This window comes from Thalassophryne amazonica, chromosome 13 (assembly GCF_902500255.1).
Source record: "Thalassophryne amazonica chromosome 13, fThaAma1.1, whole genome shotgun sequence".
Lineage (NCBI taxonomy): Eukaryota > Metazoa > Chordata > Actinopteri > Batrachoidiformes > Batrachoididae > Thalassophryne > Thalassophryne amazonica.
Genome location: NC_047115.1, coordinates 71,674,508 through 71,688,779, shown reverse-complemented (window position 1 = coordinate 71,688,779; position 14,272 = coordinate 71,674,508). Strand labels below are relative to the sequence as shown.

Genomic DNA, 14,272 nt, shown 5'->3' with positions numbered 1-14,272 from the left:
ATGAAAATCCAACGACGGGGCGGGACCACTCCTTCCACAAGGCATGCTCACAGGCGAATGACGTCACTGACAGGCGTGGAAAAACTCACGCATGCGCACGAGGGTTCAAGCATGTCTGACGTAAAAACATATGAATGAAATCCATATAGTTTTTGAAAAAAATAAAAAGGTACGATACTTTATGGACAGACCTCGTACAGCACAAACTCCTGCCCAGAATGGGCTTAGCAGTTTTGTTTTTTTTTGCGTGTTGTGACATGTCAATCATCTGTGTCCAATCAGAATCCTCTGCTCTAGCTCCATCCATGCCAGGAAGTGTTCAACATTTGACATTTCCTGTTTCAAATCAAATCAAATCAATTTTATTTATATAGCGCCAAATCACAACAAACTGTTGCCCAAAGACGCTTTATATTGTAAGGCAAAGCCATACAATAATTACAAAAAAACCCCAACGGTCAAAACGACCCCCTATGAGCAAGCACTTGGCGACAGTGGGAAGGAAAAACTCCCTTTTAACAGGAAGAAACCTCCAGCAGAACCAGGCTCAGGGAGGGGCAGTCTTCTGCTGGGACTGGTTGGGGCTGAGGGGAGAGAATCAGGAAAAAGACATGCTGTGGAGGGGAGCAGAGATCAATCACTAATGATTAAAAGCAGAGTGGTGCATACAGAGCAAAAAGAGGTGAATAAAAAGAAACACTGGGTGCATCATGGGAAACCCCCCAGCAGTCTAAGTCTATAGCAGCATAACTAAGGGATGGTTCAGGGTCTCCTGATCCAGCCCTAACTATAAGCTTTTTCAAAAAGGAAAGTTTTAAGCTTAATCTTAAAAGTAGAGAGGGTGTCTGTCTCCCTAATCCAAATTGGGAGCCGGTTCCACAGGAGAGGAGCCTGAAAGCTGAAGGCTCTGCCTCCCATTCTACTCTTACAAACCCTAGGAACTACAAGTAAGCCTGCAGTCTGAGAGCGAAGCGCTCTATTGGGGTGATATGGTACTAAGAGGTCCCTAAGATAAGATGGGACCTGATTATTCAAAACCTTATAAGTAAGAAGAAGAATTTTGAATTCTGTTCTGGAATTAACAGGAAGCCAATGAAGAGAGGCCAATATGGGTGAAATATGCTCTCTCCTTCTAGTCCCTGTCAGTACTCTAGCTGCAGCATTTTGAATTAACTGAAGGCTTTTCAGGGACCTTTTAGGACAACCTGATAATAATGAATTACAGTAGTCCAGCCTAGAAGAAATAAATGCATGAATTAGCTTTTCAGCATCACTCTGAGACAAGACCTTTCTAATTTTAGAGATATTGCGCAAATGCAAAAAAGCAGTCCTACATATTTGCTTAATATGCGCATTGAAGGACATATCCTGATCAAAAATGACTCCAAGATTTCTCACAGTATTACTGGAGGTCAGGGTAATGCCATCCAGAATAAGGATCTGGTTAGACACCATGTTTCTAAGATTTGTGGGGCCAAGTACAATAACTTCAGTTTTATCTGAATTTAAAAGCAGGAAATTAGAGGTCCATGTCTAACAGGACAAGCACAGAGATGAGTCCACTGTCTGAGGCCATAAGAAGATCATTTGTAACCTTCACTAATGCTGTTTCTGTACTATGATGAATTCTGAAACCTGACTGAAACTCTTCAAATAGACCATTCCTCTGCAGATGATCAGTTAGCTGTTTTACAACTACCCTTTCAAGAATTTTTGAGAGAAAAGGAAGGATGGAGATTGGCCTATAATTAGCTAAGATAGCTGGGTCAAGTGATGGCTTTTTAAGTAATGGTTTAAATACTGCCACCTTAAAGGTCTGTGGTACATAGCCAACTAATAAAGATAGATTGATCATATTTAAGATCAAAGCATTAACTAATGGTAGGGCTTCCTTGAGCAGCCTGGTAGGAATGGGGTCTAATAGACATGTTGATGGTTTGGAGGATGTAACTAATGAAAATAACTCAGACAGAACAATCGGAGAGAAAGAGTCTAGCCAAATACCAGCATTACTGAAGGCAGCCGAACATAAAGATATGTCTTTGGGATGGTTATAAATAATTTTTTCTCTAATAGTTAAAATTTTATTAGCCAAGAAAGTCATGACGTCATTACTAGTTAAAGTTAAAGGAATACTCAGCTCAATAGAGCTCTGACTCTTTGTCAGCCTGGCTACAGTGCTGAAAAGAAACCTGGGGTTGTTCTTATTTTCTTCAATTAGTGATGAATAGTAAGATGTCCTAGCTTTACGGAGGGCTTTTTTATAGAGCAACAGACTCTTTTTCCAGGCTAAATGAAGATCTTCTAAATTAGTGACACGCCATTTCCTCTCCAGGTTATGGGTTATCTGCTTTAAGCTGCGAGTTTGTGAGTTATACCACAGAGTCAAGCATTTCTGATTTAAGGTTCTCTTTTTCAGAGGAGCTACAGCATCCAAAGTTGTGCTCAATGAGGATGTAAAGCTATTGACGAGATAATCTATCTCACTCACAGAGTTTAGGTAGCTACTCTGCACTGTGTTGGTATATGGCATTGAAGAACATAACAAAGATGGAATCATATCCTTAAACCTAGTTACAGCGCTTTCAGAAAGACTGTACTACTACTACTCTACTGTAATGAAACTTATTCCCCACTGCTGGGTAGTCCATTAAAGTAAATGTAAATGTTATTAAGAAATGATCAGACAACAGGGGGTTTTCAGGAAATACTGTTAAGTGTTCCATTTCTATGCCATATGTCAGAACAAGATCTAAAGTGCGGTTAAAATGGTGGGTGGGCTCATTTACACTTTGAGCGAAGCCAATTGAATCTAATAATAGATTAAATGCAGTGTTGAGGCTGTCATTCTCAGCATCTATGTGGATGTTAAAATCACCCACTATAATTATCTTATCTGAGCTAAGCACTAAGTCAGACAAATGGTCTGAAAATTCACAGAGAAACTCACAGTAACGACCAGGTAGACGATAGATAATAACAAATAAACTGGTTTTTGAGACTTCCAATTTGGATGGACAAGACTAAGAGTCAAGCTTTCAAATGAATTAAAGCTCTGTCTGGGTCTTTGATTAATTAATAAGCTGGAGTGGAAGATTGCTGCTAATCCTCCTCCTCGGCCCGTGCTTCGAGCATTCTGACAGTTAGTGTGGCTCGGGGGTGTTGACTCATTTAAACTAACATATTCATCCTGCTGTAACCAGGTTTCTGTAAGGCAGAATAAATCAATATGTTGATCAATTATTATATCATTTACTAACAGGGACTTAGAAGAGAGAGACCTAATGTTTAATAAACCACATTTAACTGTTTTAGTCTGTGGTGCAGTTGAAGGTGCTATATTATTTTTTCTTTTGAATTTTTATGCTTAAATAGATTTTTACTGGTTATTGGTGGTCTGGGAGCAGGCACCGTCTCTACGGGGATGGGGTATTGGGGGGATGGCAGGGGGAGAGAAGCTGCAGAGAGGTGTGTAAGACTACAACTCTGCTTCCTGCTCCCAACCCTGGATAGTCACGATTTGGAGGGTTTAATAAAATTGGCCAGATTTCTAGAGATGAGAGCTGCTCCATCCAAAGTGGGATGGATGCCGTCTCTCCTAACAAGACCAGGTTTTCCCCAGAAACTTTTCCAATTACCTATGAAGCCCACCTCATTTTTTGGACACCACTCAGACAGCCAGCAATTCAAGGAGAACACTCCCGGTCCGATTGGGGAGGGGCCCAGAGAAAACTACAGAGTCCGACATTGTTTCACTGTGGACTAAAAATTTGGCACTTCAAGTTTGGGACTCCCTGTACCATGAGTGAGCTTTGCACCACTACGCGTCGCTTCGCTCGTAACATTTTTATAGTTATATGGATTTGTGTGCATTTTGGTGGTTTTTGAGCAGCTTTTCAGCTGGACGTTATCAGCTGTATCTGGCAACACTGATGATGCTTCTTCCTGAGTACTGCCAGCAGAACATGGACAGGTTCATCAAAAATCAATTAAAGAATATTAAGACACATGATGCATGTCACCTTTAATAACTGCACTGTGAAGGAGATTTGTCACTTTGTTTTGTTCAATAAGCAGGTGTAGTTTCGGACATGTTACAGTATTTGAAATAAATTCCAGTGGAGTTGGAAAGCAAAATCTGCCAAAATTAGATTACAATCATGATGTTCATTAATTTTCTGTACCCGCTTCTCCAACTCACGACAGAGCTGGAGCCGATCCCAGTGGTTACTGGGTAAAAGGTGGGGTGCACCGTGGACAGGCCACCAGTCCGCATATAGACAGACAAACCCATTCACACCTACAGCCAATTTAGAGTCACCAGTTTCCCGAACCTGCATGTCTTTGGAAGTGGGAGGTAATTAAAGCACCTGGGACGAATCTATGGAAACAGGGAGAACATGCAAACTCAATATGGAAAGGACCATGTGGGAGGTGATCGCAGGACCTTCTCAGTGTGAGACAACAATGCCAACCACTAATCCATAGTGAGGCCATCACGATGTACACAAGTAATTAAATGAACAAATGAAATTAACAGTATTAATTTACATTCAACATACAGTTTATGTGTTCCAGAATCACTGGTGGAACCCCATCCAGGATGTGATTGTTTATTGGCCTCAGTGGCTGGTTGTCCTCCTGCTGGAGATGTTGTGGTTGTGCATCACCTTCCTCATGCCCATACCCAATTGCCCCACGTAAGTCAAACAAGGTCATGCAATGTCATGAACTGTATCTGAAATTTAACATCATGTGCCAGTCAGCATCAGAGGCACAGGCAGGGTTTTCTCAACGGGGTGCTGGCTGAGATTTATCTACAAACTAATTATTGTTACCTACACAAAAGAAGTTATATTTTAATCACATTCATCTGTTCATTTCTTTGTTGTCAGCAGAATATCATAAAGATCTAAATATATTTATCATGAAAGGCAACCAATTTAAAAGTAAAAGTCACTGAATGACTCAAGGTAACAATAGAAGTAATAAGATTAACTGTAAGTCAGTTACTGTAAGTCATTATTAATTGCAGGTAACCGAATACAAGTATCTGGGTAATTTGAGAATAACTAAAACTGAGTTGTATAAAGTAACCCAGGCAGTTAAAGTAACAGTACCTGTGTAGTTGTCATATTGAATGCCAGACTCACTGATTGTAACTAAGTCCCTCTAACCAAGGGTTAGAATTTTCCCCAGACATTTCCCCCTCAATGCAAAACATAACCTCCTTGGCAATTAAGGTTTAAAGATCCTTGGTTATGCCCATTTGATGTGACAAAATACAAGAAGCTTTTGTTACATCACACATTGTTGAATTGTCAACAACTCTTCCAGGTATTTACAATGCATCAATTTTCCACATTTTGTTATGTTACAACCTTATTCCAAAATGGATTAAATATTTTTTTTTCCTCAAAATTCTACACACAACACCCCATAATGGCAATGTAAAAAAAAGTTATTTTTTTTTATTTTTTGCAGACTTATTCAAAATAAACTAAGAAATAACATGTACATAATGGATGACATTCATTTTCTTCCCTCAAAGTTCTACACACAATACCCCATAACAACAATGTGAGATTTTTGCCAATTTATTAAAAATAAAAATCACGTCTACGTAAATATTCACACCCTTTGACATGAAGCTCAAAACTGAGCTCAGGTGCATCCTGTTTCCACTGATAATCCTTGAGATGTTTCTACAGCTTAATTGAAGTCCACCTGGACTCTTCCTAGAGCTGGCTGCCAGTCTAAACTAAGTGATCGGGAGAGAAGGACCTTAGTCAGGGAGGTGACCCGATGAAGAACCTTATGGTCACTCTGTCAGAGCGCCAGCATTCCTCTATGGAGAGAAGACAATCTTTCAGAAGGACAACAATCTGCAGCAATCCACCAATCAGCCCTCTATGGTAGAGTGGCCAGATGGAAGCCACTCCTCAGTAAAAGGCACATGGCAGCCTGCCTGGAGTTTGCCAAAATGCACCTGAAGGACTCTCAAACCATGAGAAACAAAATTCTCTGTTCTGATGAGACAAAGATTGAACTCTTTCGTGTGCATGTCAGGCGTCATGTTTGGAGGAACCCAGTCACCATCCCTACAGTGAAGCATGGTGGTGGCAGCATCATGCTGTGGGGATGTTTTTCAGTGACAGGAACTGGGAGACTGGTCATGATTGAGGGAAAGATGGATGCAGCAATGTACAGAGACATCCTGGATGAGAACCTGCTCCAGAGCGCTCTTGACCTCAGACTGGGATGACTGTTCATCTTTCAGCAGGACAATGACCCTAAGCACACAGCCAAGATATCAAAAGAGTGACTTCAGATTGGTTGAGGCAGTTCTAAAGGACGCCTCACATCCTCTTTTGATCAGTTTGAACTGCTCCCTTCAGGACGGAGGTATAAAGTTCCTTTTTGTAGAACTAAGCGCTATAAGAGCACTTTTATTCCTGCTGCTATTAGTGTACTTAACAGACGATCTTGATTGTATATTTAATTAATTTATCCGCTTTTTTGCTTTGAGATGGCACACGCTCTGTGACTTTTGTTCTGGCGCCATGCTATTGGCCTGTACTGCACTGCTTTATTGGTATTGTATTCTTATATTTTTTATATTATATTTTTATATTTTTATTGTATTTTTATATTTTTAATTATATTTAGGGTATTTTTATCGGTTTTTATGTGTTATGTGATTGTTATGAATGGTGTGACTCACTGCCAAAACAATTTACCTTTTGGTACAAATAAAGTAACCTTGAACCTTGAACCTTCAGGACAACTCTGTGATTGTCCTTGAGTGGCCCAGCCAGAGCCCAGACCAGAATCTGATTGAACATCTCTGGAGAGATCTGAAAATGGCTGTGCACCGACGCTCCCCATCCAACCTGATCCAACCTGGATCTTGAGAGGTGCTGCAAGGAGGAATGTGCAAACCTGCCTAAAGATAGGTGCACCAAGCTTGTGGCATCATATTCAAGAAGACTTGAGGCTGTAATTGCTCCCAAAGGTGCATCAACAAAGTATTGAGTAAAGGCTGTGAATACTTATGTACATGTGATTTCAAAAAACTTTTTCATGTTGTCATTTGGGGTGTTATGCGTAGAATTTTGAGGGAAAAAATGAATTGACTCCATTTTGGAATAAGGCTGTAACACAACAAAATGTGGAAAAAGTGAAACGCCGTGAATACTTTCCGGATGCACTGTATACCTTGAAGAGCTAACACAATTTATCTGGCCAACTGACCAGGTGATCTGTCTGTTGCACAAGTGCTTGCAGTCCACTTCCTGTGCATCGAGACCCAATCAAGGGCTTGAGTGGCAGGGGGCTTTTCCAGACAAGCTTGCTTTTGTCCTCCCATAGGCATGGTTATTTCACATAATGTGGGACATCTAGTCAAATAATACACACTGTGTCTATTTGAACACCCATAGTGCCAGATGTCAAGTTAAAATCAACATTGGCAGAGGACAGGTCATGTTTAAAAATAAAATCTTGCATGAACTTAATATCAAGCTCATACAAATGTCATCTAGTATATGTATTGTATTGGGGAGTAATAGTGTCAAAAACAGATTTATTGTCACAGTGACTTGTTTTAAAAATCATCATAATGACCCTTGTCATTATGATTGCTTTTACTGCTACATTAGAACATGCACCTGTCCAATATTAAAAAAATCTTACCACAGCATTTTTTTTATTTAAAAATGCATTCACTGACTTTTGAATGAGAAGCCTTTGTCTCCTTGCAGTTTGGAGACGAGGGACTGTATGAAATCTGCTCAGATACCTTCTCCTATCTGATTCCTATTATATTTGTAATCTGCAGCACTCGGCCAATAACAATGACCAAAGAAGTTGCAGGAAGAAGATGCTCCCATTGTGCACACAGCTTCTCTGTGGTGAATGGTACAGATGCACGGACATGGAGTTTGACGCGGAACCATGAGTCCGCTGGCTATTTAAAAGGGTTCAGACAACATTACTCAGAGCTTAGAAAACATTAATGAGGTTTGAATGTTAGATCAAAGTAATACAGTAATCTAATAGGACTTCAGTCCTTTTTTTTATTATATAATGGCTGTACAGATACTGTATAACAAAAGTGTAGATTTCATCAATGTCTCTCTGCTCCAGTTTTGATTTGTTGTAAGGCAGCAGTTTTGTGTACCATGTGCTGCTGCTGCTGTTATGAGCTGCCGTGATTTATGTGCCTGTGGCGGATGCCTCAGAGGGCATAATTAGCCGATCTCAGTGTGTCATGTGCAGTAAGAGAAATGGAGGCAGGAGATCCATCTTCCTTGGTCTCGTGCCCAGTGTTGCTTCTTTTGAGTGTCTTTTTTCTCCCTGCATGACTTCGCATGCCATAGGTTTTAGAATATTGTGTTGAGGTCAAACGATAGCACTTTTTTCACTTTTTGTGAAAAAAGTGCCGTCGTCAGATCTAAGAATGGGATAATTGATTGGCAAAGGCTATACGCCCAACCGTTGGGCAAATAAATATAATATCTTATCTTATTCGCCCAACTGTGATCTTGTATTTGACATGTTTTGTGCATCTAAACTACATTTTTTACACCACTTTTTAAGGCTCTATTGTGGCGTATGTTTGACACATTTAATGGCGCCGTCTTTAATTACTGCGAAAACACCGCAATGGATGAAAACAGACAAACTTCATAAGCATTTTGAACGGAAGCCTGTTAACAACAATGAAACAGTTTTTGAACAAAATGCTGCTTGTTGGCTGTAAGATGGTGTTAGTTTGACACTGTTCCCTGGGTCTGATGAGCCAAACAGAACTGCATTAGATCACAGCTCCTCGGCGGGCTGTGAACCCTCCCACAGCCGGCGAGAAAAAATCCACCTTTTTCCGTCCCGCGTTGAAACCGGAAGTGAGCTTACAAGCACACTCATTGGTCGGTTGTGGTTGGGCGTATATGCTCGCGAATTTACTTTATTGACCCAACGGTTGGGCGTATAGCCACTCTCTAATTGATTTTGTGTGTGGTATTATTCAAGTAAAATGTGTTTCACGCAAAGTTTTTGAAAAAGAGATTTTGTTTTGATGGTGGCAAGTTGATTGCAGTTGGATCAATGGGTTGTAACAGCTGGACAGGCTTCTGATGGTTTTTTTGCCTGCACACATACATGTGTTAATATCACTGAAGAGTCAGAGCCATTTAACAATGTTTGTTGTCTGCAGTCTGTTACCTTTTAATCAAACACCTGTACATGGTGAATAATATTTATACTATTTATTATTGCTCACATCTGTGCTTATTGATACTCCTGTGGAATTTCCTTGATGATGTCAGCATAAAATATAGACGGGCGACCCAAGGAGCACTCGGAATTCAGTCATACGATGCAGAGAGAGATTTATTTTGGTCGAAGCAGAAAACAGGTGCACCTGGAGAAGCTCCCACAGGTACCGCATGCAAACATTACCCATAGAGCCTTCTGACTTTACACACTCAGAGAGCCGTCTTATGGGCCCCTGCCATAGTAAAACAAATCCATAATACAAACATGGCCTTTGGCTAGTTTGGGCCATGATCAGATGTTTGGTCGTGAACTTGAAGAAACACGTCTTCTATCAACAAAGACAAGCAGGCCCAACACACTCTGAGAGGCCAGATTTTTTAAATTATTATTAAAATTTTATTTGACCAGATCGATCCCATTGAGACACAAAGATTGCTTTTCCAAGGGAAGCCTGGCCAAGAAAGCAGCTTAAAAACATTAAGTTTCAGGATGAGAACACAGAATCAGACAATAAAACAGACAAATACAATCTGGTTACATCATAGAGTTAATATGGGGCTTTCATAAGCAGAAACAAGAACGATATGAGGCAGATACTAAGTCAATCAATCAATCAATCAATTTTTTTATATAGCGCCAAATCACAACAAACAGTTGCCCCAAGGCGCTTTATATTGTAAGGCAAGCCCATACAATAATTATGTAAAACCCCAACGGTCAAAACGACCCCCTGTGAGCAAGCACTTGGCTACAGTGGGAAGGAAAAACTCCCTTTTAACAGGAAGAAACCTCCAGCAGAACCAGGCTCAGGGAGGGGCAGTCTTCTGCTGGGACTGGTTGGGGCTGATAGTCCCTCATAATGTTTTTAAATGTTCCAAGAGAAGTTAGTTCCCTCAAGTTCAAAGTTCTCTGTAGTGAGTTCCAGGCAGCAGGTGCGAAGTACATGAAGGATTGCTTACCTAACTCAGTGTGAATTTTGGGGACATTGAGCAAATAGCAATCATTGGACCGCAAGGAGTAGATATTGGGGGAGTAGACCTAAGATCGCTTTGTAAATAAAAATGTGCCAGTGTGAGAGACGACGTGCAGCCAACGAGGGCCACTCAACTCTGCTATATAAGTTGCAGTGGTGAGTGAGGGTTTTACAACATGTAAAAAAAAAACCTCAGGGTACCGTGATACACGGAGTCCAGAGATTGGAGACAATTTGCAGGGGCATGCATATAAAGAAGGTCGCCGTAATCCAATAAAGGAAGAAAGGTGGCGGCTACTAAATTTTTCCTAGTGGCAAAGGTAAAACATGTCCTGTTACGATAAAAGAACCCCAGTTTTAGCTTTAGTTTTTTGATCAGGTTCTCTATATGAGACTTAAAGAAAACTTGTCATCAATCAGAACACCCAGATACTTGTGGCAAGGCACTAGCTCAATCATATTTCCTTGCAGGGAGAACACATTGGGAGGGGGCTCTAGAGTCTTCCTGCCATTTGGAAAAAATCATAAATTTGGTTTTGGAAACGTTAAGAATGAGTTTCAGATTTAGAAGCTGACGAAAAAAATCATAAATTTGGTTTTGGAAATGCTAAGAACAAGTTTCAAATTTAGTTGCTGACGTTCCATAAGGTTAAAGGCAGTCTGTAAAAAGCCAATGGCCTTGGCAAGGGTGGAGCCACAACAGTAAATGACAGTATCATCAGCGTAAAATAGAATTTAGCATCAGGGACATTTCTGCCAAGTACATCCACAAAAATGCTAAACAAAATTGGACCTAAAACAGAGCCCTGGGCACACCAGAGGAGACTTTTAACATTGTAGAGAAACTACCACCGAAGTGTGTACATTGCATTCTGTCAGACAGGTAGTTCGCAAACCAACCCACTGCTTGCTTTGACAGACCAATATTCAGCAATCCTGGTTTCAAGATGGAATGATCCACAGTATCAAATGCCTTTTCCCCATGCCTGCAGACATGGGGAAAACTGCAATTTTTCACCCACAGATACTTTGATTGTTTAATGAATGAATGAATTATTGCACTATAGTTGGTGTCTCTGTTGGATCCTTGGGTGCCTCTGGAATGACATTTTGTCAAATGAACAGTTGCTAAGGGAGACTCATATGAAGTTTACTTTACATTGTGAGGGAACATCAGCTACGGCATTATGACCATGTGGGGCATTTCTCTGTACATGGTCCACTGCACAGTTGTTTCAGTGCTGAGGGCTCAGCAAGTGAAAAATGCTCATGGGACATTCAAGTATCACCTAGCTGTGAGCGATAGATAGGTACCTGTGAGATGTGGTTGTCCACTAGTTATCTGGTTTGAATGTTGCCAGCCAGGAGGCAGGTAGATTCCATAGTGTGGGGAATGTAGTGATGCACCCCCTCAACAGATAATGAGGGGGTGTTGGAGGGGTCTGTGAAGGTGACGTGAAGTAACCATTGTATGACGGGGCATTGATGGAGATCCTGGTTCCTCCAAAATTTTTGGAGTGACAAGGCCAATTATTTTGTGTCCTCTATAAAGAGTGCCCGTTTAATTCTCTGTTTATAATCATTCTGTTCTTATTTGCTTCCAGGGGTTATTTGGGAGCTGGCGGCATTGGCGATGATGGTCTTTACCCAAACTGCACTGGAGGTGCAGCAGGATACATTGATAGATGGATGTTTGGTGATAACATGTACAGATATCCTACATGCAAAGTAAGATCAGTTTCACACCCCATTCATCACTGCGTCTGTCACAATCCATGCAGACAAAATAAAACCAGATGATCTTTCTGGTGGTTTTCATCTCTCGTTTTGCAGGAGATGTATCACACCACGCAGCCCTTTGACCCAGAGGGGGTTCTGGGTACAATCAACTCCATTGTCATGGGATTTATGGGCATGCAAGTAAGATAAATGATATGTCTGTCATATAATTTGAGAACTGCTGTGAGAGTACTATGTATACTATATTCATATTCATAGTCATATTTTTATCTAGTTTTTGTTTTCTTTAAATGACCTCCAATTTTGAAAGCTTATTTTAGTCAAATTAGGCCAGCCCTGGTGTAATATATTTACATTTCTATGTGAATATGTTATTGCAGTTTATATAACTGGCGGATTAGTGATGTAGTTTGATGATCGCATTAATCTAAAGACCTCAGTGGAATGAAATACATTTTCCCACCATGCTCACAGCTGCTGATTATTGACAAAAGGCTATCAGAAAGTGACGGAAGACGTTTTGGTCTTTTGAGTCTGAGTCAACTTACAGTCCGCGATGGCGGCATCTGCATCACTACCATGTAAGTGGTGGGAAGTCGCCATGTGAAAACAGCCACATTGCTTAATTCCCGGTGGGCGGTTTGCACTCAACCCTTCAGTCAATGCGTCTTAGAGGACACACCAGGTGTCCGCTGCCCTCGTTTGTGTTTGTCAATGCTAATGTCGTCAGCTGAAACACATTCATCATCACCAAATTAATCAGGCGGCGCAGATGACGTGCACACCACATCTGGGTGTGCAAGATGGCAGAAATTTGACTGCCATGTCAGGGACACATCACTGACACCAGCATCCTGTGACTATTTAGTTACCCAAAGGTAAATAAATGGGACGGGCAGATTTTTTGTGCTTTTATGGTATTTCTCATTAAATATATAGTTGAGTGTTGGTCTCTGAACTTCTTTCTTTACTTCCATACAGGCAGGCAAAATTATCATCTGCTACAAGGGGATGAACAGTCACATCATGTGTCGATTCCTCACATGGGCTGTTATTCTGGTATGTATGAGAATGGGAAGGTCTATACTACATATCTGCACTTTCAAATGAGGTTCAAATCACAACTTGCAATGCAAACTTTAACTTCACTGCTACAAACTTGAACTTACAATGTGTTTTTCAGCCATTGGTAATTGGTCTCAGCTGCCAAGCTGTTCATTATCAGAAATAGTAGAGGACATGCGTGTGATCTCAGGTGCAATTAAACATCATCCATGCATGCCTTTGTTTCCGGGCAGATGTGGGTATCCAGAGCCTCATGGGACGGATACTCTCACACATGCATATTGCTTCTTGTACTATTTTCAGTACTCAGACAATCTGCTGAAGACTATGATAAACACGTACACCTGACAAAGGCAATACTTTGAAGTCCTGGAGGACTCACAGAGCTTTGGTCAAGTTGTAGTTCTTCTGTTTGTATGTAATTGTGTACAGATTTCCTTTAGGAATGTTCTACTCCATCATCACAAAATATGTATAATGTTCTCAATAAAACAGTTAGTCACACCATTCCCTCCAAGTTGTGTTAAAATTAGGGATGTCCTGATCCGATCACGTGATCGAAAATTGGGTCCGATCACGTGGTTTCAGACGTAATCGAAATAGGACGTTGCATCCAGATCAGAAATCCGATATAGATTTTATCCTCATTATTTTGATCAGCACTATTTCAAGCTCATCATTGCAGATTAATGGGCCTTTCACGCGTTGGAAGCATCAGAGGCATCAAAAATCGGTCTAAAAAGCATTATTTTCAATGAGACACGTTGCTTTTTAGAGGCATCAGAAGCATCGCGTCAAAAACCGAGCTAAAACGACGCTTCTGACGGGAGCGTGCATTGCCGCTTGTCGGCAGGCTGACGCGGTCAAAGTTCAACCCAATCTTCTTTTTTTTTTATTGAACAAAGGAAAAAACATAACAAGAGGTACAGGCAGACAAACCATATGACTAGCAGACAGGCATCATTCCAAACAGTTAACAAGACATATTATACAACACAGACCCAAGGGGTACAGGAGGCTTTATTGTAAACTGAATTCTTACCAAGTTTATTGTCTTTATTACTTTTTTTGTTTGGTATGTTATTAAAGTTTTGAGGTAGGTGTTGATTCAATTATCCATCTTTTGGCGCTCTGAGCTGTGACGTAGCTTCGCGCTGTGTCGGGCCAAAACACAGAAGACTAGTGGCAGAAACCACTGATCTGTACAAAACAGAT

General features: G+C 40.8%; 1 protein-coding gene across 1 annotated transcript in view; it reads left to right on the top strand.

The window, feature by feature from the left end:
• Positions 1–14,272, top strand: part of si:dkey-192p21.6 (uncharacterized protein LOC565246 homolog) — a 97,936-nt gene that overhangs the window by 69,862 nt on the left and 13,802 nt on the right. Inside the window, exons 12-15 of the mRNA XM_034185532.1 lie at positions 4,579–4,700; positions 11,857–11,980; positions 12,086–12,172; positions 12,974–13,051. Coding sequence (XP_034041423.1) covers positions 4,579–4,700; positions 11,857–11,980; positions 12,086–12,172; positions 12,974–13,051 — 411 coding nt within the window. The remainder of the gene's footprint in view (positions 1–4,578; positions 4,701–11,856; positions 11,981–12,085; positions 12,173–12,973; positions 13,052–14,272) is intronic.